Source organism: Lemur catta, chromosome 5, assembly GCF_020740605.2.
Source record: "Lemur catta isolate mLemCat1 chromosome 5, mLemCat1.pri, whole genome shotgun sequence".
Lineage (NCBI taxonomy): Eukaryota > Metazoa > Chordata > Mammalia > Primates > Lemuridae > Lemur > Lemur catta.
Window position 1 is genome coordinate 102,370,619 of NC_059132.1, and position 22,769 is coordinate 102,393,387.

Consider the following 22,769-nt stretch of genomic DNA (forward strand, 5'->3'; position numbering starts at 1 on the left):
CCCCCTAGTATCTGCCCCAAGCATGACCCACCCCATCCTTTGCTTTCAGCTCAGAGACCCCTGCTGGCTCCCCCACCATCCGAAACCATGGGTGACAACCTTCCGCACGGCATCCAAAGCCTTGTGTGGTCTGAGCCTGGCTCTCCCTGACAGGCTCTCGGCCGGCCGCTCACCACGCGCATGTAACCTGGCACTGACCACTAAGGCACTGCGCCTGTCAGTGTGTTCTCCTGCCTCGATGCCCTACTCAAAACTGCTGTCCCCGGGGCCTGAAGAACTCGCAGGCATCCTTCCACGATGGGTGCAAACGTTGCCTCTCTTCCTGTCTTGCCCTGCTAGCGCCTGCAGCGCCAACGGCTGTCCCTGCGTGCTCTCACAGGTGCCTGCTCACAGCTCGACAGCTCTCTCCACGCGGCACCGCACCATGTGGACGCCCGCTCGCGCCTGCAGAGCAGACCTACCGCAGGGCAAAGCACACGTTCTTCGTCTCCGAATCTTGGGGCCTAGCATGGTGCCAGGCTTATTGGGTGCCTGAGGAATGTCTGTGAAATGAGCGAACAAAACCCAAACATACATGGCTTTTCTGCACTATTTTGTACTGTGTGGCAAGATTTCTCAACGAGATGTGCTGACTGCTCCTAAGAGCTGGAGGCAGCCTGGGTTCTTGGGCAGCCAGGCTTTAACCAGGCTTTAACTCGGCCGGTCGAGAATGTAAACTCAGGAAGAAGCAAATGGAAAATTGTATATTTTAGCTGGAGATCACAGGATTTTTGGCTCATACTCTAACATTAAATCTCACTGCATCGCGGTGAATTCCTACACAATGAGACAACATGAGGACAACCCGAAAGCTGCCCTGGGGCGGGGCTACGTACCTGAAGGACTGCACCTGCCGAGGCACCTTCCGGCTCTGCTCCCGAAGCCGACACACGTCCTTGGAGGCTTGCCGCATCAACTTCTCCGCACTCAGACCCTGCTTCTGCTCTTCTTTTGACTGTTCGGCCTGGCAGAGGAAATAAGTACACAGGAAACCCACAACACACGGATTAGAAATCCCTGAAGACTTCCCAGAAGGCTCGCAAGGGCAGGGACCGAAGTCAGGAGGCCGAGCCAGGCAGCCGACAGGGTGGTGCTTGTTTTCGCCCACCAGGGCCAGCACCCACGCGCCCACCTCACGCTGAGTGGGAGCAGGCACTGATTCCGGGGTGGGTTTATTTTAGTGGTATTTTAGAAATCCTATATAGGCAATACGTGACAATCTTATCACATCTGGAGAACCTAAGAACCCTCAAAAAAGAAAATAAAAACTACTTGTAGCACCGCTTCCAAAAAATATCTACAGTTAACATTTTGGCAAATATACTTTTATCCTGTTATTCCTCTTTTTGATCCCTTTTTTCTGTTAGCCATTTAAAAAACTATTTGTTAGATAACATAGAATTTACCTACCAAAAAACTGCACATATAAAACCTTTAGAAATTGAACACACCCCTGTAGCCAGCACCAGATGAAGGGAGAGAACACTCCCAGTTTCTAGGAGCCCCCTTAGCGCCCTTGTGGTCACTGCCCCCGAGGGTTCCTGGCATTCTAACAGCACAGGCTACTTTCCCATCCTGTCCTTGTATGAATGGAATAGTGCAGTATGTACCCTGTAGGCTCCGGCTTCTTTGGCTTGACATTATGCTTATGAGAATAAGACACACCATGACCCGTAGCCGTAGCTCATTTTCCTCACTGCTATATCATTTTCCACTGTGTGACTTTACCATAATTTACCATCTGTGTTACTATGGATGGACATTTGGGTATTTTGCATGAATACATTTTAAAAATAAAAATAGACTAATAATACTACAGAATAAAAGTTGATTTTCATTCATTCATTCATTCATTCAATCACATTCATTCATTCACCCAGTCAACAGATATTTTTTGATTACCTTCTAAGGAAAGGTGATATAAGTTAGCGGTAAAGAGCAAAAACTCTGGAGCCATATGGTCTGGGTTTAAATTCCATTTCTACCACTTCCTAGCCCTGCACATTTATGCAAGTTGCTTGGCCTCCTGTGCCTTACTTTCTTTACTTGTAAACTTGGAATAAGTACTTAGTTCAAAGGGTTGTTGTGAGGTCTAAATGCGTTAATAAATGCAAAGCAATCAGAACAGTCCTAACACATCATTAAATACACTATTCCATGGCTAAGCTACTCCTGTTGCTATTTTTTTTTTTATACACCAGGCACTGGACAAGGAAGCAGGGATATAGTTGTGAACAAAGCAGATGAAGGCCAGTGGCGGAGAAAAACAATAGAAAAGATTAGAAATTGTTTTAATAATTATTAGAAGTTAACAATACTGTAAGTATTTTCTCAGGTTAACAAATCTGCCTCATGGTATTTTTAAAAAATAGACTTTATTTTTTAAAGTTTAGGTTCACAGCAAAACTGAGTGGAAAACAGAGAGTTCCCACGTACACCCTGCCCCCCCACATGCACAGCCTCCCCCGCTGCCAACATCCCGCGCAGAGGGGCACAATGGTTACAGATGATGCACCCACACTGATGCGTCCTTATCACCCGAAGTCTGTATTTACATTAGGCTCCACTCTGGTGTTGTAATTCTGTGGCTTTGGGCAAACTTATAACGCCACATACCCACCACTGCAGTGCCACACCCAAGAGCTCCACTGCCTGAAAACCCTCTGTGCTCCACCGACTCCTCCCTCTCTCCCCACCAGTCCCTGGCAACCACTGATCTTGTCACTGGCTCCACAGTTCTGCTTTTTCCAGAACGTCATACAGTTGGAATCACACAGTACGTAGCCTCTTCACATCGGCTTCTTTCACTTAGTAATATGCACTTAAGTTTCCTTCATGGCATGTTGGCTCATTTCTTTTCAGTGCTGGGGAATATTCCATTGTCTGGATACATCAGTTTATTTAACCATTCACCTACTGAAGGACATTTTGATTGCTTCCAAGTTTCGGCAATTATGAATAAAGTTGCTGTAAACATCCATATACAGGCTTTTACGCAGACATAAATTTTCAGCTAATTTAGTCTTATATGTTAAATCAAAAGGCTGGAGACTTATATATTTCATGTGGGGGAGCGGTGTCATCTGAAATTAGTCTTACCAATATATACTTAAAAACCATAGTTAGCCTCATCAGACAGAAATAAAAACCTAATTTAATTTAATTTATTGGTGTCTTTGGAGACAGTGGAGCCCTATAAATATATGAGTTGGCTTTTTGAAATTTTTTTGAAAGCTGCTTGAAGAGAGGAATTCTAAGCAAGATTTCTGGCGCAGATGCAAGATAACTTTCCTCCTCACTTCTCCCGATTCACCAGCGATGCTGGGGCGGCTCGGCTGCTATGTGCTCAGCTGACAGCCTGCTACTCAAACAGGAACCACAGCCACTTGCCTCTCTGCCAAGACGGACTGTGGCTTGACTGATTTCAAATACGCCTCTCAGGCCTCTCTGACACATTTCTGAGCACCAGCCATTTTCACAGTGAGACCTGCGGACAACACAGGAACTGCAGCTTCTTTTAAAGGAGCCCTCCCCTGCCTCACTTTCCTTTGCTCTTTCATCCCGGAAACGGCATGCCTTCCTCAGCATCCCTAGGGCCCTCCTCAGTGTCCCCAGGGCCTCCCCAAGGCAAGGCGGCCAACGTGTGTTGAGTCCATGAATGAGTGGGTCTGTGGGAAATCCAAGTTTTTGGATGACAATCTTTTTAAGATTAATGTTCTTCAACAACTCTCAAAGTTTAGAAGCACCCAGGGTTTTTTCCTAATGATTACTGAGCATCAACAAAATCTCTCCAGAAAGCTATAAAATAAAGATTGCCATATTTAAATTCACGTAAACACGTGAACTTCCATAATTTGAAAGGCATTTGAAAGACAAAATGATAGAATGGACAAAAACATTTGTAACTCAAAGAACAGAGAGGTATATAAAGAGGACTTTCAGGCAGAAAAAGACAAGGCAACAGAAAACAGGGCATTGGGTATGAATAGGCAATTCACAGAATAAACACAAATGGCGAATAAACAGGAAAGGCCGTTCCTCTCACCAATAAGAAAATCACACCTTTCTTCCCTACCAGTCGGTAGACAAGTCAAAGGACTGCTAGTCCTAGGGAGAGGAAGGCCTATGTCCTAATGCACAACTTCCCAAGACGAGAGGAAACTGTGCCCTTGACTCCTCAGAAGTGGTGTTCTAAGTCACATTTCTGGCCCTCATCGGGCAGGGGTGACGAGAACTGGGGGAGGGGATACTACTAATTTGAGTCAGAGACTGGGGAGACTTAGCTCACCTGGGAGGACCCCTCCAGCACACATCAGCCCCTCTCCCTGTGGCCTCCTCAGTGGTGCGCTACAGTAACAGAACATAAAATGTGGCACTATGGTGGAGGCCGCTGGTCGTGGCAGTGGCAAATGGAGATGTAAAGGAAATGCTTGGGAAAACTGAGATATTGGTGTCTGTCTGCTGCTTTTTTCCCCCACAAAGTCTGGGGAGGATAACTCAGGTCAGAGCTAAGCAGTCAGCACAAAGAGGTGGAAGAAAAAACAGCTTAGCTAAAGGTAGTAGCCTGCAGCCTGCAATCTAAGTTGATGGACAACCCCGTAATTGGGATCCTTTCGTACCTGAAAAGCCAACTGCTTCTGTTATAACTTAAGCAGTTATAAACTTTAGAAGGAGATAAGACTGGGCTGGCAGAAAAGGAATTAAGGATCTCATCTTCCCATATGTATTCAACAGACACCTTGGGGGCCAGGAAGTCAAATAAGGTCTTTAGGCTTAAAAGACATGACAAAGACAGTATCTTCCACTGTGGTTCACAGCCAGACTGTGAACTCTCCTCCTAAGAATCTGGGCTTCGGTAACACTACCGTGACCAGAAAGGTACAAAAATATGTATAGAAATGTGTATGTCCACATTATTTTTAACTGAAAATTTGGGAAACTGTCATTAGAATAATTCAATAATCAAGATATATACAGGTGAATACCTTAAAAATAATGAATTACATATAGCATTTACTAATATGGAAAGATGCTCCTCATATATTACTAGAATTAAGGTGGGAAAAAAAGCAAATTTCAGAATATTATCTTTATAACCCTATTGTTGTACAACTTTTCCAAATAACACACACACACACCCCATAAAAAACAGCTGAAAGGGCCTATACCAAACTGTCAACAATGGTTACCTCTGGGGAGTGGGACTCCACTGAGGGCTTCTAGTTTTTGCTTTTGCTAGTCCCGCATTATTTGATATAATAAGCATGCGTTAAACATTTTTTTAAATTTTAAAAATATTCTCAAAGCAAACATACTAAACTCATTTCAAATTTGAAAATAAAAATGCTGTGGCACTTTTAAGAAAGATGAGATTTTATAAAAATTATGTGTTCAGCAAATGTATATAAAGAATCCATCATATTCACATCACTTTATAGACAACTAAATATCCTACAATGGGGCATCGCATCCCTAGTACTTTGTTAATAATCTACTGCAATTACTTCTGATTCTTTTTCACTACAAGATACCTTTTCCAGATGTTTTTTACCATCCCCCCACCTCCCTCTTTTGAAAGGTTTTTGTCTATTAAAAAGCAGCCTATGATCATCTATCTATCTATTTATTTTTAGAGAGGCTCTGACTCTGTTGCCTAGGCTGGAGTGCCATGGCATGATCATAGCTCACTGCAGCCTTGAACTCCTAGGCTCAAGTGATCCTCTTGCCTCAGCCTCCCAAGTAGCTGGGACTACAGGCGTGAGCCATCACTTTTTTGTAAAGACAAGGTTTCACTATGTTGTCCGGGCTAGTCTCAAACTTCTGGCCTCAAGCAATCCTTCTGTCTTGGTCTCCCAAAGTGCTGGGATTACAGGCTTGAGCCACTATACCCAGCCCTAGCAACCCATATTTAAGTAACAGTTCTCTCATGATTATTTTATAATCGATAATTTAGTTGTTACTTGGAGCTTCTGAATTTATGTAATTCAAGTTCAAAGGGGACAAATGTAGTATTTTAGTTACCTTGTGAAGTCCTAGCAATAGTAAATGGATGATTTCTGACTAGGTCCTAGGTAAGGATCTACTGACCTAGTACACATAGATAAATGACTTCTACCATGCTGTGTTGTATCAAATCTCTAAATCAATAATCATACCATATCGCTGCTATTCAAATTCCTGGTAAATTACCATAAGAAAAAATCAACCTTAAAACTGCCAACTGATGTGAATAGGAGGCGGATTAGGAAAAGCCAGAGAAGGAATATACATGCTGGATTATATGTAGGTAGGAAAATCTAACTCACTTTTCCTCCCTAGAAATGTATTTTTTATCAGATCTGAAGTCCCACAGGCTCCCAGAATCCTGCTCTCAGTCTCGTCTCCTCCCATGTCAGTGACCGTGGGGGTCTCTCTCACCCCGGGACCGCTACCACACGCCCTCTATGCAGCCTAATGGCGGCTAACACCTTTACCTACTGGCATTTCTGTGGTGACTACAAAATTACTTTGAAATTTGGCTTTGTTTTGTGTAAAATAAAACTGACCATGGAACATGTGAAGATATTCCCTTCCCTGCTGAGTAAGAACATACTTCATTGAAGACTGTATTTGTCTCCGTGTTTATATATTTGTATCTTTATCTTTCTCCAAAAATGTATGTGATAAAATATATCACAGAATTTCTATTAGCTGTTAACAGTAACCGCTTCGCAGGCAGTTAAATCTCAATGCTGAATACTTCATTGTAATCATTAAGATTTATTTTGTTGAATGAGGTATACTAATATCTTTGACATAATTTTTTGGTAGATTCTATAATAATTTTTACAAGTGTTAACATCTGTATTATTTTAAGCTTTAAAAAAGTCTAGCACTACAGAACTTTGGCACTTTGACAGGGAAACAGCTGGAAGTAGAAAGAGAAATCTCTGCTTTGCAAACAACACGAGGTTCCTTTGAAAGAATACTAGTCCTCTCTCGGCTGCCTCTTCCCCCTCACCCGCCAAGTCGTGATTAGATGCCTCATTCACGAGGACAGGAGGCTCCTTCTTACGCACCAGACTCCAGCAGGATGTGATTAATCTCTAGTTCACATGATGGGCACCGACCTGCCAGAAAGGTCCAGGGTTTTACACGGTCTCGCTAAGGAGCCTAAGGGAATAGAGACCACAGTCCGGTCTTAATTTACAGTCCTGAGCTTCCTGCTCTCTTCCTAAGCGGGTTGTACAATACATGAGGGCACTAAATAAGATTCCGTTTTTATTCCCAGCTACAAAACAGACTTTCAGCCACAAAGGAGGAGGTTATGGAGCGTGACCCTGAGACCTGACAGCTCTCCCTGACAAGGGAGGTGACCCAGCGTCTGCTGCCAGCTTCAAGTCACTGCTTTTCCAGGAGCCATGTTTTTTATGGCAATTGGCAGGCTCTTTGCTCACCGTCAGGCACTTTATGATCATTGGGCCGGAAACCTCACCAATCCCCAACACTACAGGGACGCCTGTGGGAATGGAAGGGCGGTGTGCGAATGTGGCGCTGGTGTGCCCACGTGCACATCAACAAGTGGATGTGGAGAGGAGGAAGCAGGCGAGGTACGTCAACGGCTATTACAGCTTCTACGGCCATAAGGAAAGGCACACAACTGAATCGGTCTGTATTTTCACTGAGCTAGTTATTGCAACCTTCAGTGGTGGGAAAAGAAGTACATAACTCTACCAGTCTATATATCCACAGAGCTGGTAAAAATAAAAATGAAAACCATCTGTGCTAAGAGGAATCAAGTCATTTTAAAAGCACTATAAATGTACCTTGTTTTGTGAGCTTTTCTTCACTGTTGCTTGATGTCAAACTGCCATTAGGCAAAAGGAAGCAAAGATGGGGAGCAGTGGGCTAGACACACTTTGGTTTGAATATCTGTCCCTCCAAAACTCATGTTGAGATTTAACTGGCACTGTAACAGCTTTGAGAGGTGATTAGGCCATGAGGACTCCACCCTCATGGGTGGGCTAGTGCCTTAATAAAAGGGCTTTTGGAAGTGGGTTCTCTTTTCCCCTTCTGCCCTATGCTATGGGCTGACACAGCAAGAAGGCCCTTGCCAGATGCTGGCTCCTTGATCTTGGACTTCCCAGCCTCCCGAACTGTAAGAAATAAACTTCTGTCCTTTATGAATAACTAGTCTGTGGTATTTTGTTATAGCAGCACAAAATGGGCTAATACAGCAGTTTCCTGTAGTGTGATCAAAAATCTGCTCTATATAACCTGCATATGACTGCACTGTGGATAGCCTGATATGGAAAAGTCTCCAGGAATCACATTTCTCCTTAGACTTCAGAATTATCAAAATACTGCATGTAACCTAAAGGTTTGGTTTTTTTAGGCAGTGTAGACTTCAACTTCCATGAAAATCTCTAAATCCTCACTTACATTGAAAGCATATTAGCTTTGATCTCAAATCACAGAATTTTGCAACTAGAAAGGATCTTGTTTGCCATCTAAATTCAATCCTCTCAATTTATAAATAAGTACATGAAATCCTATTAGAGCATGGAAAACACATAAGCCACAGGTATGGAAGGCTGATTTGTTTTTGTGGACTCTTTTGTCTGATGAGGAAAAGGAATGAGCTGTGAAGGAAAGGAATGGGGAAGGACAGCGAGAAAGCAAAGCCAGCAACAGCGACCAAGGAGGTCTGACCGTGTTGCCAGAGGCACGCATGGTCTCTGGCCTTGCTGGTATAGTCTCTTTCCATTTAGACCCTAAACAGGGACCTCCGGTGTACACCAATGACTCTTTAGCTGGGTATCATCAGGCTAGAGAGTTTTGGCCCTGTATTGTGTATGAAAATAGAGCATTCTAGATATAAGCCTCAACTCCTCTGACAAAGGAGTTTTATACTGAACTGTTAACAGCATCCCCACATAAGGTTCACACAGCAACGATCTAGAAAAACAACAGCAAGGGTATGGAGAAATCTGAGTGCAAATTATTAAGACAACTATCTTAGATTTTAATAGCTTCTAATTATTTAGATATATCTTCATGTTTCATTAAGCTGGAATTTTCTTGATGAGAACTGGAAAACATACATTCTTGCTCCGAATCAAGCACCTCTAACACATCAACTCAAATGCTCTCGACCTTTTCCACCGCCCTGCGGTCATCAGCTCTCTGTGGGATCTGGTGGACTTCATGAAGGTGCAACCAGTGTCTCCCCTTATGTCCCTTCTCTGGCCCCTGCCATTCACTTTCCTGTTGAAGCCAAAGTGTGCCATGAAATTGTCTGGTACTCACATACGCACATGTGTAGAACCATCCTTCCTTCTCCTCTGACGGACGACTATGAGAGGTGGTTTGGAGGCTTCCGGGGGCTGAACCCATGGGAGCAAGCAGGCAGCACGCCAGTGGCCACCGCCTTCCTCGCCTCTTCTCTGCTCCCAGGGCTGTGCCTTCTTAGTGAAGTGGTGCAACATTAGAATTTATTTGAGGCTCTGCCACAATCACAAGAGAAAGTTTCCTGAGCTCTTCTTCTCCCTCATTGTCTTGGTGTGCAAACTAATTTTGAAACCAACTAAGTATTGGTTCATCAGATAATCTAGACCAGAAATCCTCTATTAAGATATAACTAAATTTCTAAGTCACCAATGCAACTTATATAAGGATGATTATAATCATTATTAAAAGCTTATTATGAGGCCAGAATCATTCAATAGGTATCATTTAGTGACTAAACAACTGTAAATTAATACAAGAATAAAGCAGTATTTTACAAAGAGAATTCTAAAGTATCACTCTTTTTAAAAATTTTCCAAAGCTGGAATAAGACCTGTTTATATTTTGTGCTGGCAACACAAAGGAGATCTCAGCCTTCTCAAATTTTTGCATCCTTGATCCAAATTGGAAAGGCCCATGATCTTCAAAGTATTCCTGAGCAGTTCTGAGCTCAAGTGACCAGTTTTTATGCTACCTAAGCAAGCACTTCCACATGGGTGACAGAAGGCCTGTTCTATGAGTGAAATGTATCCAATGTGGCATTAAGAGTGAACGCTACTGGTCATTCCAGCTACACTCAGCTTTGTACAGAAGTGCGTTGTGTTGTGTTGAGAGTTTAAAGAATCAAAAACCCCACCTAGCCTTGGCAGCACCTTTATGGAGACACTGGCTCTGGGGCAGACCCAGGAAACGATGGCACCAGTCGGGCATGGCGGCCAGCACCCATTTCTAGATGGTGACTTGCAGTAGGAATAATCAAATGCTAACAGTTAGGAGATGAAAATGAAAAATACCCCCCATCACACACATAGTTGCATTCCATGACAGAGATGACAGTTTTCAAAGAGGTCAGTTACAAGGGCATTTAGTTTAACTTCACATTATGTCTGGACAGTACGGTTGTGAAATAATTCCTGTGGTTTTTTCTGTTACTAAGAATAGGGTGATAGGTCAATACGACAGGTACAAAAAACCCAAACAAACAAGGGGAGTCAGGGATCTTAGCACCTGGGAAGGTGAATTGGCCACTCCCCCTGTCACTGGCATTATTTCCCAGGTCATGATGGCATCATGGAAGATGCTGGTAACAGAACAGCATAAAACTCCTGTTTCAGACAGTCTGCCAAAAGAGTTGAGGGTCAAGTGTAAAACTGCGTCCTACATAAGATCCCTAAGGAACGCTAATTGATCTGATTGCATCCCTAAACCCTGGTACTTCCGGAACGCGGCCCTGAGCCACCAAGGCATAGCCTGGACCAAGGGTGCCTGAGGGCAGGGCCCTGGCCCTCATGAGGCCAGTTATCCTGGGGCCACCGACAGTGCCCACCAGGCAGTTTCTCACCACTCTTTGTAGGCTGGACTCATCTATTCACCAGTAAGTCGAGGTGAAGTCCTTTATTCTGGTGGAGGGCAGAGGGCAACAAAACTCCAAACAGGATAAAATCATGGTGGTCAACAGGATCAGCAGCTTTAATGAGGCAGAGGAGATTCCTGTCAACGTTGGATGGAACATGTGCTGTAAGGCACAGGTGGCCTCCTCACTCCCCTGGCAAGTTTACACTCCAGGCTGAAGACACCACAGGAGTTCCAGAGGAAGGATTTGCATTAAGAGGGGTGTTTTGTTTTGTTTTGTTTTGTTTTTTAAACAGAGAATACCGAATTTTCTGCAGTTGAAAACAAACACACATTACTGACTAGCTCATTAAAGGATAAATCATTAAAATGAACATGAGTGCGTCAAACATCTACTCTTATTTGACTGCATGTTTTCAGAGGCTCTGAGTAATATGTCTAAGTCAGCCCTGAAGATTTCCTCGAGTTCTTGGGTTCTATACTCCTTCCACTTTCCATCTACTTGTAGAGCAAATTTAAGATTTCTTTAGCGTAGTAGGAAAACAAGAATCACCCTATTAGCCCCCAAACTTTGAATCACCTATCAACAATAGCAAAAATATTAGCAAAATTCTACAACGAAAGACAATTAAAAAAAAAAGTTTAGAAAAACAGTATATTTATGATACTTAATTTTAAAAGAATGCTAAAATCTTGTTTTTCAAGCAGTGTTAGACATACTGCTTGGATCTGCCAATGTCCCCTCACTTGATTCCATGGGGAAATGCTGACCCTGGGGACCTGGAAGGAGCCTCCCATTCTAGTTAAAGTGCCACCTCCTCCATGAAGTCTCTCCTGATCTCCTCAGGGAGCGATCTCTCTTGGGGACCAGGTGTGTCTGGCTCATCTCCTCTACCAAGACATGACTGTGTCTAATTGTCCTTATATCCACTGTAGGGTCAAACATACAGTGTCTAATTATCCTAATATTCACTGTAGTGTCAAATAGAAGGCCTACTAATGACTGAACAAACATTTACTGAGGTTCTATCCTGTGTGACCGTATCTTTCTATCAGGTGGGATGTAATACAGATGTGTAATATGTCTTATTATCTTTAAACTTTATTTAAAAATTATTGGTGTCAGTTTGATTCTTGAAATTCATTAAGTTTCTGAGTTCCATCTGGGATCAGTAGTGCTAGCCAACTAAATAATTCAAACTTTGCCTATAGAACCATATAACATGATCAATAATAACTTTGGGCCGGAAAGAACAATTTATATTGCAGACAAGATTTTCTATTATTTTCAGGAAGTATCTAATCTATTTCAGATTCTTATCCAAAGAGGTTGAAAGAAAATAATGTCTTGGCATTTGTAATATTTCAGCTATATTTGTTATTTTAGTTATATTTGTTACTACACATGGATGTGAACACACACTCCTATACCAAAATATAAATTCTAATCTTGAGAGAATAAATCGATTTCATATATATGCAGACTCTTGAAAATTTTAGTAACTTTTAGGTGGCAGTTCCTTAAAAAAGCACGCTATTTTTAAATCAGTGATTTTATCTTATTTTCTTTGTATAACTGTTTGTAGAGTGAAAGGCCAGGGAGAATGCCAATAAGTGAACTATAATCTTTCTTGAAGGTAAGAATGAAAGTGAAAATTTAGGAGCATTAAAATGAGCAATGTATTCACAATTGATGTGGTTAATGAATATTAAAGAGCAACCCATAAAAAAATCCAAACAAAACGTATGGCTTAGCTAAAAGTTATACGGTATCTATTTGCCAGGGCTTACGTTGAGACAGAGAAAAAATACCAAGGAGAAACTGCGACCATGGCCCACTTCCCCTGTGGCCACGCCTACTCCCTGCAGCCACGCCCACCCCCTCCCTTCTTGCCAGATGGCCAGTGGCCCCCAAAGGTGCAGCTGTGGGGCTGAGGGAGTGGGGCAGTAGCACTATTTTAGCAATATTTCTGTTATTTTAAAAAAGGCCTGTAATAGTGGGGAAAAGATGTGTTCCAAGAACCAGGAAAACAGAGGAGTAAGTTGGGTACCTTCTACACAGCAGGCTTTAAAAAGGACACACACTCTGTAAGCCCCTCCGAGATGTTGGGGACACTGAGATCTGTACCTGCTTCTCAGCTTGTTTCAGGAGCTTCTGGAACCTCTCGTCCTCCAGCACACCTGGTGGAAGGTCAGTCTCTCCCTGAGCTTTCAGTTCCTCCAGCTTTTGCCGCAAGCCCCTCAGGGCCTGCAGCTCATCATTGAGGCGACTCTGCCTGGTCAGAGATGCCTGAAGATCCAGTTCTAAGTCTAGAGATGTACGCACTGGGCATTCTTGTGCTGTTCTTCTAAGGACTGGTTGGCAAACAGTCTGGATAGTTAGAAACAAAACAACGACAACACACTCTTTTAATGTGAGTAGCGATTATTCTCTCCCTCCTTCCCAGCACCGGATGGGATTGTACTTCCTTGCTGCCTGGAAGTGAGGGCATAAGTGGCTAAGTGACTTGCTTTGGTGCAAGAAACGTGAATGGGAGGGATGGACTTCACTTCCAGGCAGAAGGCTGTCAGAGTCAGTGTAAGAGGTGCACATTTCTGTCCCCTGCTAGAGGGACAGCAAAGATCCACAGAGAGAGGCTCCAGCAGCTTGGGTCCTGAGTGAGAGCAACATGGAGCCTTGCACCCAGCCAACCTGCAAGGAACAAGTGGCCAAGCAAGAAATAAACCTTTATTGTGTTAAAGCAGAGATTTTTTAAGTTGTTACCACACTATATAGCCTAGCTTAGCCTGACCAATTTACTGCATGAAGCTTGCCCTATGTAGAAAATAAATACATTACAAGACATTTCCATTTCCTCCGTTTCAGGGCATAAAACTCTGTCCCCACAGCTTGCCACCTTTGCAACCATTTCCATGAGTGTTGGCCAGAATGCAGCTAGTCACTGGGGCTGAGATTCTGACCCCCTGCCCCAATCAGTACGCTTACATTCCAGCTCCTTCCTTGATTTCCCATTGTGTGCTATCTGCTCTCACCACTGAATCATCACTACTTTTCCCAGGGCCAATCTTATCCATTTATCAAGCAATAATTATTGAACATGTATGAATAGTGTCTGCTGGGGTTTGTAGGCAAAACATTGGGAAGAGAAGACACAATCTCCAGCCTTGAGGACTTCAACTGCAGAATGGCATGAGCCGTAAGCAACAGCAAACTAAATTAGCACATAAGTGTACAGGAAGTTTAGCAGATCACTCAGGGCTGGGGCACGCTCACTTGTGGAAGAGAATTTAAATTAGCCTGGGTGACTGCATTAGCAGAAGAGAACAAGGAGGTATTTTTTGCCTAGACTGTTGGCAGTGGGAATGTGAGCTAAGAGGTTACTAATAAGAACTTTTACTATTTGATACAAGAGAGGAGAGACTCAAACTTGACAAGTACTCTGGTTTGAAGATCTGGGTAAATAGTAGTGCACATGACAGACGGAAGGGAGGGAGCTCATCTGTCCCTCTTCTGATTTCAGAGCTCTAGCTCAAGTTGGAATCACTCTATCGCCTCCTCCTATTCCAGCACCTACTGCATGTTCACTGGAAGTTTGGGTGCTAGGCTTCTGTAATGTTCTTCTTATTAGGTTCCCCTCACTCAACTGCTGGCCTCTCTACAAATGCATTACACAGTAAGAATCATCTAGACACACATTCTCTTTGACTGCATTACTTGTTTCTCAGAATCAAAAATCTGTCCTGGTTGTCATGCATGTGTAGGACTCTATGTGCAGTGGTCTGCTGGTAAGTGGTTAACAACTGGCTCTCTAAGGGAAAAAGAGAAGCACTGATTTGTAGGGTCTGCCAATTTCACTGGTGTAAATACTACCCCCATAATCTTTTTCAAGCTATCACTGTGATGTCACCAAAGTGGGAAGAGACATGCACAACTGGCTATTATGAGGCAGTATGAGGAGGGCCCAGCACATCACTGCCAATGGGCACCCCTTCCCCCCCCCACTCATGCGCCTGGCATGTGCTTTTCCAGTAGGCAAACCTCTTGCTGATCTTGGCACATGCTTTTGTTCTTTTACACCCCTATGTCTTTTTCATGCTGTAATTCCTAAATCAGAGCACCATTTCCCATTTGTCCCTGTCAAAACATATGTCTACTTTAAAAATCATTTAAAACCATCTCCTACATATGCTTCAGGACTAAACTTTGTCTGGTTCCAGTTGTTCTGATAACTGAGTTTATCAGTAACTCAACTGTTTTTCACCTCCACTCAATTCATAACACTTCTGGTTAAAATTTCTCTGAAGAGTGCAACCATCCTCTGAAGGTATGTGCTGCTTAAGAAGGCAGGAGACTTAGGAAGCAGTTGAGAAGAATTTCCATTCAAGATGATGGAAATTTAGGTGCTTGGCAACCTCAAAGATATTTCCTAAAAATGTTGAATGCTAAATAAATGCCAGCACATTTGCCTTTAAACAAAAAGGAATATGCTTTTATTTCTTTCAAGTAACTGGGGAGTTAACCCAGGGGAGCCAAATCTTGCCTAACCAGGCACCTAGTGCTCTGCACGTGGCAGCACAAGACCAGAGTGGCCCTGGGGACGGCTGTGCTTCTGACCTGCCTTCCCAGTCTTTGTGCCTCATCTTCTTGCCAGAGCTCTGGCCAAACTACACACACCTCATCCTTGTGTGTTTCCCTGCACCCGTGTCACTGCCTGCCACCTACCCACAGTACCTAGTATCTATCACCCCTACCCCGTGACAAGCTACCATTTTCTTTTTCAATTTTATGCATCAATGCACAGACCTCCCCATGGAGCTTTTTTGACTCTCCTGAGATGAGCTCATTACCTCTCCTACTGGCTCGGTTTTAACGACCCTGCACTCGAGTCCCTCCTCTAGGCGTGACACCAAGGGTGGTGACCTCACCAGTGACAGGGCTCTGCACGCGCAAGGCTCTGTCCTTACCAAACCACACATCTGAAGCCAAAATGGTCACAGTAAACAAATAACTTTCCTTTATTCCTTTCCAGTATTACAGCTGTTGGTAAGTAAACAGCAATTTTTCAATGACTTGAACAGTCCAACCTTTTAATTTATTTAAATATTCTCTGAGACTTGCCCTTAAAGCTCATCCAGAGACCTACGACCTCTAGGAAGATGCCACATTAATTCTGACTTTCTAAAAATACCTGCGTAAGCAAGTGAGAAAAGCTGTATGTTCTTCACCAGAATGTGTGCTCCTTCAGGGACGGTACCAGGTTTTACACACTTCCCACAATTGCTCAGGAGCCGTTCACGGTGTGGGGCCACATGAGCCATCTTTAGAAATGTGTCCAACCCCATCTGAGTAGGTGTGGGCTGAGCAGGCCCCTGCTGCAGACACTGCAGGCTAAATTTCCAGCCTTAACTACCACAGGTTCCAGGCCAGTGATGAACGAACGCTCTCATCCTCTCTCTACCCGCACAGCAGCCGTGACATCTGCATCTCTGTAATCCCGGTGGCTTCACTCAACAGCCCAAGAGCACACACCACTGACAGTAACAGTGCTGGGAAATGGTTCACAACTCACAATTCTGCGTGGGCCCCGGACAGTGGGATGTGGCTGAGGGAATACATACCCTTTTGACTCTCAAACTGCGCCGTTCAGTGGAGTTTCTCACAAACAGTGACTTTTTAGCCAGGGTTGAACTGTCACTGTCACTCCGATTTAACTGGCAACAAACATTAAAAAAAAAAAAAAATCACTGCGTAAGAACAGAGTGCAAGCAGAAGTTTGGAACTGAGAAGTTTACCAGATGAAGCAGGTAGTGATAATACAAGCTTATTTCTTTAAAGAAAACCCTCCCAAAGAAGGGTTTTTTTCCCCTGTTCTATGCTTTTCTTAAATAACTTCATTTTCTTAAATAAACAACTGCCTTTTGATAGCAGTTATCAAAAAGTCATATGCTAAGATATTTCCACGATTGTTGAAATAAAAGTATCTTTACTACTTTTAGTTAATATGTGATGTTCGTTTCTTTAAAGAAAGCTTTGCATACAGCACAGAGGTGGAGCTCAGAGTTAAGTCACAGTCTGTGCCATCAGGAAGGCTCTGCGCCCGGACAGCCATGCTCACACTCCTGCTTGCTTCAGGCCTTGCTGAAATGCCACTTTATCAACGAAGCCTGCCCACACCCTGGGTATCACTCCCGAGCCCCTTAACCTGCTCAGCTGTTTTCCATAGCATCGAGCCCCATCCAGGATATACCTCACAGCTTGGTTATTACCTACTGCTTATGGTCTGGCTAACTCACGGGAATGTCTGGTTCCAGTAGTTCTGATAACTAAGTTTATCAGCTCTGCAAGGGCAGGGCTCTGGGCCTCTTATCTCCAGATGAAGTCCAAGTATCTAAGAAAGTGCTTAACAGTGGGTGCTTAATAAAAGTATTTGTTGAACTGAATGAATAAATTGAAAATTTTAAAAGTATTTCTAACCTACTTTATAATATTAACTCTATTTTACTAAATAAATCATAAATACTTCCAGAATTAGAATTTGGTAAATTGATGCAAATCCCACAATTTCTTTCACAGAACTATGAATCTGATTCAGTGCCGAGAAGCATTATTAAGAGATGATTTCTGCTCTAAAACCCAATTCACAATTTCTAGTTTAGTGGTTTCCACAGCGTATTGGTTATCGTTCACCTCACACAATTTCTAGTTCAGAAAGACTAACATGGTGTGGAGCATATATGATACAGAGCAGAAATATACAAATATCTCAAAAGTCACTTTGTATTTCTAAATACAGACTGAAGTCCAAATATGTGTACTTAGCAGCCAGATCCTTTAACGTCACTTACTTGCCAAATAAGTCACATTAGAACCAATGAGATACTAAATTTAGGGGGAAACAACTAGGAAGGGCCATAGGAACATAATCTATGCGTATTTTATAGCATATGCAGCCATCAGCCTTTGCAGTCAGCACGTGAAGACTCCCGGCGCATGGCTCTTGTCCTTAGCGGGCCGCTGGCTAGCAGGGGGGAGAAGCCGCAGGCCGGCACCTCGCCGCGAGCGCCGCCAGCTTACCCTGCAGATGTACTGGTTCCGCTCTCCCGGGGAGAAGGTCTGTGAGCGCACGATCACGCTGCTCCTCACAAAGGGGTGCTGTCGGGAGCTTAGGCTGCTGCGGTCTTTGGGGCGAACTGCCACGTTGTCATTAACTGCTTCATCAGTATTTGTTTCTTTATCAACCTACAAGAGAAGGCAGTGATTCGTCAGGAGCTGGCAGATGTGTATACGTTTACGCTCTTTTTTTCTAAGACAGAAATATCTAATGTCACAACAGAGACTCATCTAACAATAGGGCCAGTCCTGAGAGCAAGGCTTCGCATTCCAGAGCACAGCACTTCTGAAGGGCAACCGGGGGACGGTTTTCTACTGAGTTCTCAGGACGTTCCCGCAGTGGCTAGGATAACACCACCCAACGGGGCTACCCATAAATACAGGGACCGCCTCCAACAGGGTAAACACAAAAATGAAGGTTTATTAAAGAGGTTCTACAAGGAATCTTATTTGGGAATAATATATCATCATTAAACTTTATTCAGCATTCTGATTAAATTTTTTCCAGAATAAATGATAAAAAATAATCAAAAATAAGAAAATGAAAATATACCACAAAGTTGTAGATTTAAATAAAATATGCAATTATACACATATGAATATAACAACTGTTATGAAGCTGAATTTAGACTTTTACTAGATTTTTGGAAATAAAATTTAAGTAAAATAAATAAGTAAAAAATAAAATTTAAGTAAAACTAGAATGTTCTCAAAATACAAACTTGGTAGGCATAGGCAGATGTCTATTTTTGATCTTATAGGTATCACTTGATTCCAAACCTGGGTATTGATCAAAATCTGCACCTTTGTAAAAGGAAGTCCTCAGTCAGGGTATAATACTATTTTCTCAGGAATAAAGAATTAGAATTTTCTAAACTCTGTTACCAACATCCCAAGTGTGTTAGCATCCTCAAAGCTTGAAAATCATCTTCCCTATTTGGGGATGGCAGTCTCAACACATCTCTCACTCAACTAGCAAAACTACCTGTTTAATAACTTGGTTAGCACCTGTGCCTAAACCAAGTCATCAGCCACCTTCCAGAGATTTCAATCAGAACACCAGCCAACCAAAATGAACTTCAAATGTTTACTTCATGTTTAAAATGGAAATAAACTTATAACATATATGAATTAAGTAGTCATCCTGCTGTTATCCAAAAAATTCAGAAAATATGTTCAAAAAATATTCACAGAATATTTATAGATATTTAAAGTAGCTGGAGCTATTTCCATTCCTATATCAAAAATAAGTGGAGATTTAGTATTTTGGGCCCATTTAAAAATTTTAAAGCATTTACAATGCGTCTTAGAACCTCTTCCCACAAATGCCTTTCATGACCAGCTTTTGGAACAAAATCCTAACGTGAATGGACCTGAAGAGACAAGCAAGCATCTCCCTGGTCTACGTGTGCCTATGGGACGTCTGTTCCAGGAGGGCACAGAGGGATACTCACCAAGGCTGGTGTTCCAGTGGCCGGCTGACTCCTGAGGTCTTTGGCACAGTCGTCTTCTTTCCTGCTCCTGTCTTCGTTCATCTCAGGCACACTGGCACATGAACTTAAGTCTTCTATACAGCTACCGCCCTCCGGCAATTTTACTTCAGCCTCTTTTTCAGCCACAATTTCATCAGAGGCCTCTCTCAGCATTGTTAACCTACGGTGAAACAACATAAAACAGAAACAAAACACACTTTTGGCCAAGCGGGCATGGTCATGAACAGTGCAACCTGGGCATGTCAACCCACTGGCTAGGAAATAAACACAGAGTCACACAGAATCATCCAAGCCATTTCTTGTACTTTTAACTAAATGTCCCATAAAAAATAAAATTCTCACTTTACTCTCTAGCAACCTGCAGCAAAATCACCATAATGTGGTACTAAAAAGTTAAACTCATGAAATTTAAACTAATTTCTAGATGTTAAAATAGAAACATTCTGAAAATCATATATAAAAGTTTAATCTCAGCATTTAAAAATATTGACACCCACTATAAAATAATTTGGTATTAGTTGTTAGTTTATTATAAAATTAATCATATAACAGAATGGAGTTACTCTCAGCCAAGAGTTAAAAAAGGCATAAAGAGGTAAAATACCTATTATTGACTGTGCTCACAGTCTAGCAGGGAGTACCCTGTGTTAAGGAAGTTTTACTACCAACCCAGCCGAAGACTCTTAATGCCATGTGATCTCATCATTAACAAAAGCCATGGCATGAGCATGGGTGACATTACAAGTGGTGCTTCAGAATATAAATATAGTTTATAGAGAATGCATAATGGAAGAGTACTAGGATAGTTTAAAATGCCTCATGCTTTGTTGAGTTTCATGTTTTCAGAATAGAAACATTTTTTCCACTTATAACTAAATGTACTAAATGTCTAGCTTTGATGGAGATTGGTAACATACTGACAAATTGGCACCAGCTAGGTAAGAAATGACTAGCCATGAAATGAACACAAGAGGAGCTGGTGATGACTACTATGAATTATAAATTCCTTTATTTACACACTAAGTGTATTTTTTTGAAATATGTGTGAAACAAATTGTATTTTACATATATGAGAAAACCTTTGTATTTAAAGATACCATGATGAACCTTACAATTACTATCATATTTATTTGTTTTGCAGTGCTCTGATTTTTATTCACTATGAAGAGCTTTTGAAAAGCACAAAGTATAAACGCCTATGACTGTTATTTATAATATACTTTGTCCCTCCGAGTTTCTAAATAGTTTTGTATGTATATATACGTACACACAAATGCATGCTATTTATGTATATACATGTACATGTTCACAGTAGTTCAGCCAAACATAATAGTATAAGCAACTATATATAAAAAATTAATCTAAATGATTTTATGCATATACTTAAAAAATGAAGTGTTCACTAAAATTTGTTCTTAGAGAAAACAGTACAAACCAGGAAAGATAGCTCTTTATATATACATGAGTCTGGACAAAACCTACGATAACGTCCCCTATAGCCCCTTTTTTAAAGGATGAGGTATAGACACAGAGAAGAAGACAGAAAAAGAAGAAGGTGAAAGTGGTAACAAACAGAAATGACTACTCAGGAGCTGTTTGCTAAAGGCTCTGTTTGTCTTACCAGAGACTAAACGGTACTTCTGGGTAGTTTTTTTTTTTTTTTTTTTTTTTTTTTTAAAAGAGAGTCACTCTTTATCTATGACTCTACAGTAGCTACCTTATCTTTCAAAATTGATAGTTTAGAACTTCTTTTAAAAGCTCAGAAAACAGTGTTAACAATTGAAACGAGAACACAGAATCTGGCTAATGTATTAACTTTGCCCACAATCTTGCTGTTAGGTCCTTCAACTCTCTGATGACCAAGGAAAGATTTTCCCTGGCCACAGCTCCTTGAAGCCACATTGCCTTCCATGATTCTAGCATAAAATATGAACTTACAAACGTTTCACTGGAAGCTTCTTACGAGAAACTAAACACATGCTCTTTGAGTGCCCAAAGCGAAAGGTAATAACTGCTTTACCAATCTCCATCTGGACCCCTTTGCTCTTCTTCTTGCCCTGGTTCGTCCTCCTCTTCTTCTTGTGCTAATTTTTGTTTCACAGCCAATAACTCAGCTGATGTTCTTGCAAGTAAGGCTGACACTGCATCCTAGAGAATGTAAAACATACGGCAATTAACATCATATACTTGGAGAAGTGATTTAAAAACTCATCAGATGGGGACTTATATTTCCATCTGTGAAGAAGAAGCTTGTAACGGACCCAACTCTCCAGCTGAGAACAAATATGAATGCTGAATAAAATTTAAAAAAAATAAAAAATGAAAACTCTCAGATGTTTTCAAGCAATCCAGAGCAACAAAGGCAATTAGGACTAGAGGGCCAAGATCCCAGGGAGAAGAGAAATACAATGAGGGGAAGTCATTGCCATTCTTATTCCTTGGGGCGTTTGTCAACTTTAGTAGTGAGGCACACAGGCCAACGGACTGCAGCTGCCTAGAACTGAGGCTGCCTAGAACTGAGGCAGTGTCCGGAGGATGGGAAGACTACAGCTGAGTTCAGGACTACCAACGTGCTCAGGCCACAAGAGCCCCGCGACAATGAACTGTAAAGTGGGGCCAACATTCTGCATGATATTCGTGTCAGGGCATTTGCTGTTCCTAAGCTGCCGAGTGTACAGGGAAGCTGAGTAACAAAGCAAAAACCCAGCTGCTAGGAGGCAAAAATGGTATAGCAGATAGTTCAGGTGTCTCATATGGTTATAGGGAGAGAAAAATTGTAATTCAGGTCCCCCAAGTGATTCAGGCAATCTTCCCATATTGTAATTTGCCTTCCAGAAGAATAGGAAATCCCCTCTGGATGAAGGTGTTAGCCAGATGCATTCATACATAATATCTAGCATTCGATCAGGACATAATGACAGAAAGCCAACAAAACAACAGGCAAAAGAGAGAGACCCACAGGTGATCCGTACACTATAGGTACTTAAGACAAGGAATTTAAATTTTTATAATTAATATGTCCAAAAAACAAATGAAACAATGAAGAATTTCACTAGTATAAATACAAAGAAAACTCCATTAGCATATCAGAGTGAAAACGATAAAAATCAAAGAAAAAGAGAAAATCTTTTTTTTTTTTTTTAGACAGAGTCTCACTCTGTCACCCCAGGCTGGAGTGTAGTAGCATCATCATAGCTAACTGTAACCTCAAACTCCTGTGCTCAAGCGATCCACTCCTGCCTCAGCCTGCCCAGTAGCTGAGACTACAGGCATGTCCAATTATGTTA

The 22,769-nt window shown here is 42.1% G+C and overlaps 1 protein-coding gene across 1 annotated transcript in view; it reads right to left on the minus strand.

Annotated features, from left to right (window-relative positions):
- Positions 1-22,769, minus strand: part of WWC2 (WW and C2 domain containing 2) — a 171,269-nt gene that overhangs the window by 5,018 nt on the left and 143,482 nt on the right. The window contains 6 exon segments of the mRNA XM_045552450.1: positions 876-1,003; positions 13,007-13,249; positions 16,498-16,590; positions 17,954-18,118; positions 19,444-19,642; positions 21,503-21,630. Of these exon segments, the coding sequence (XP_045408406.1) occupies positions 876-1,003; positions 13,007-13,249; positions 16,498-16,590; positions 17,954-18,118; positions 19,444-19,642; positions 21,503-21,630 (956 nt within the window).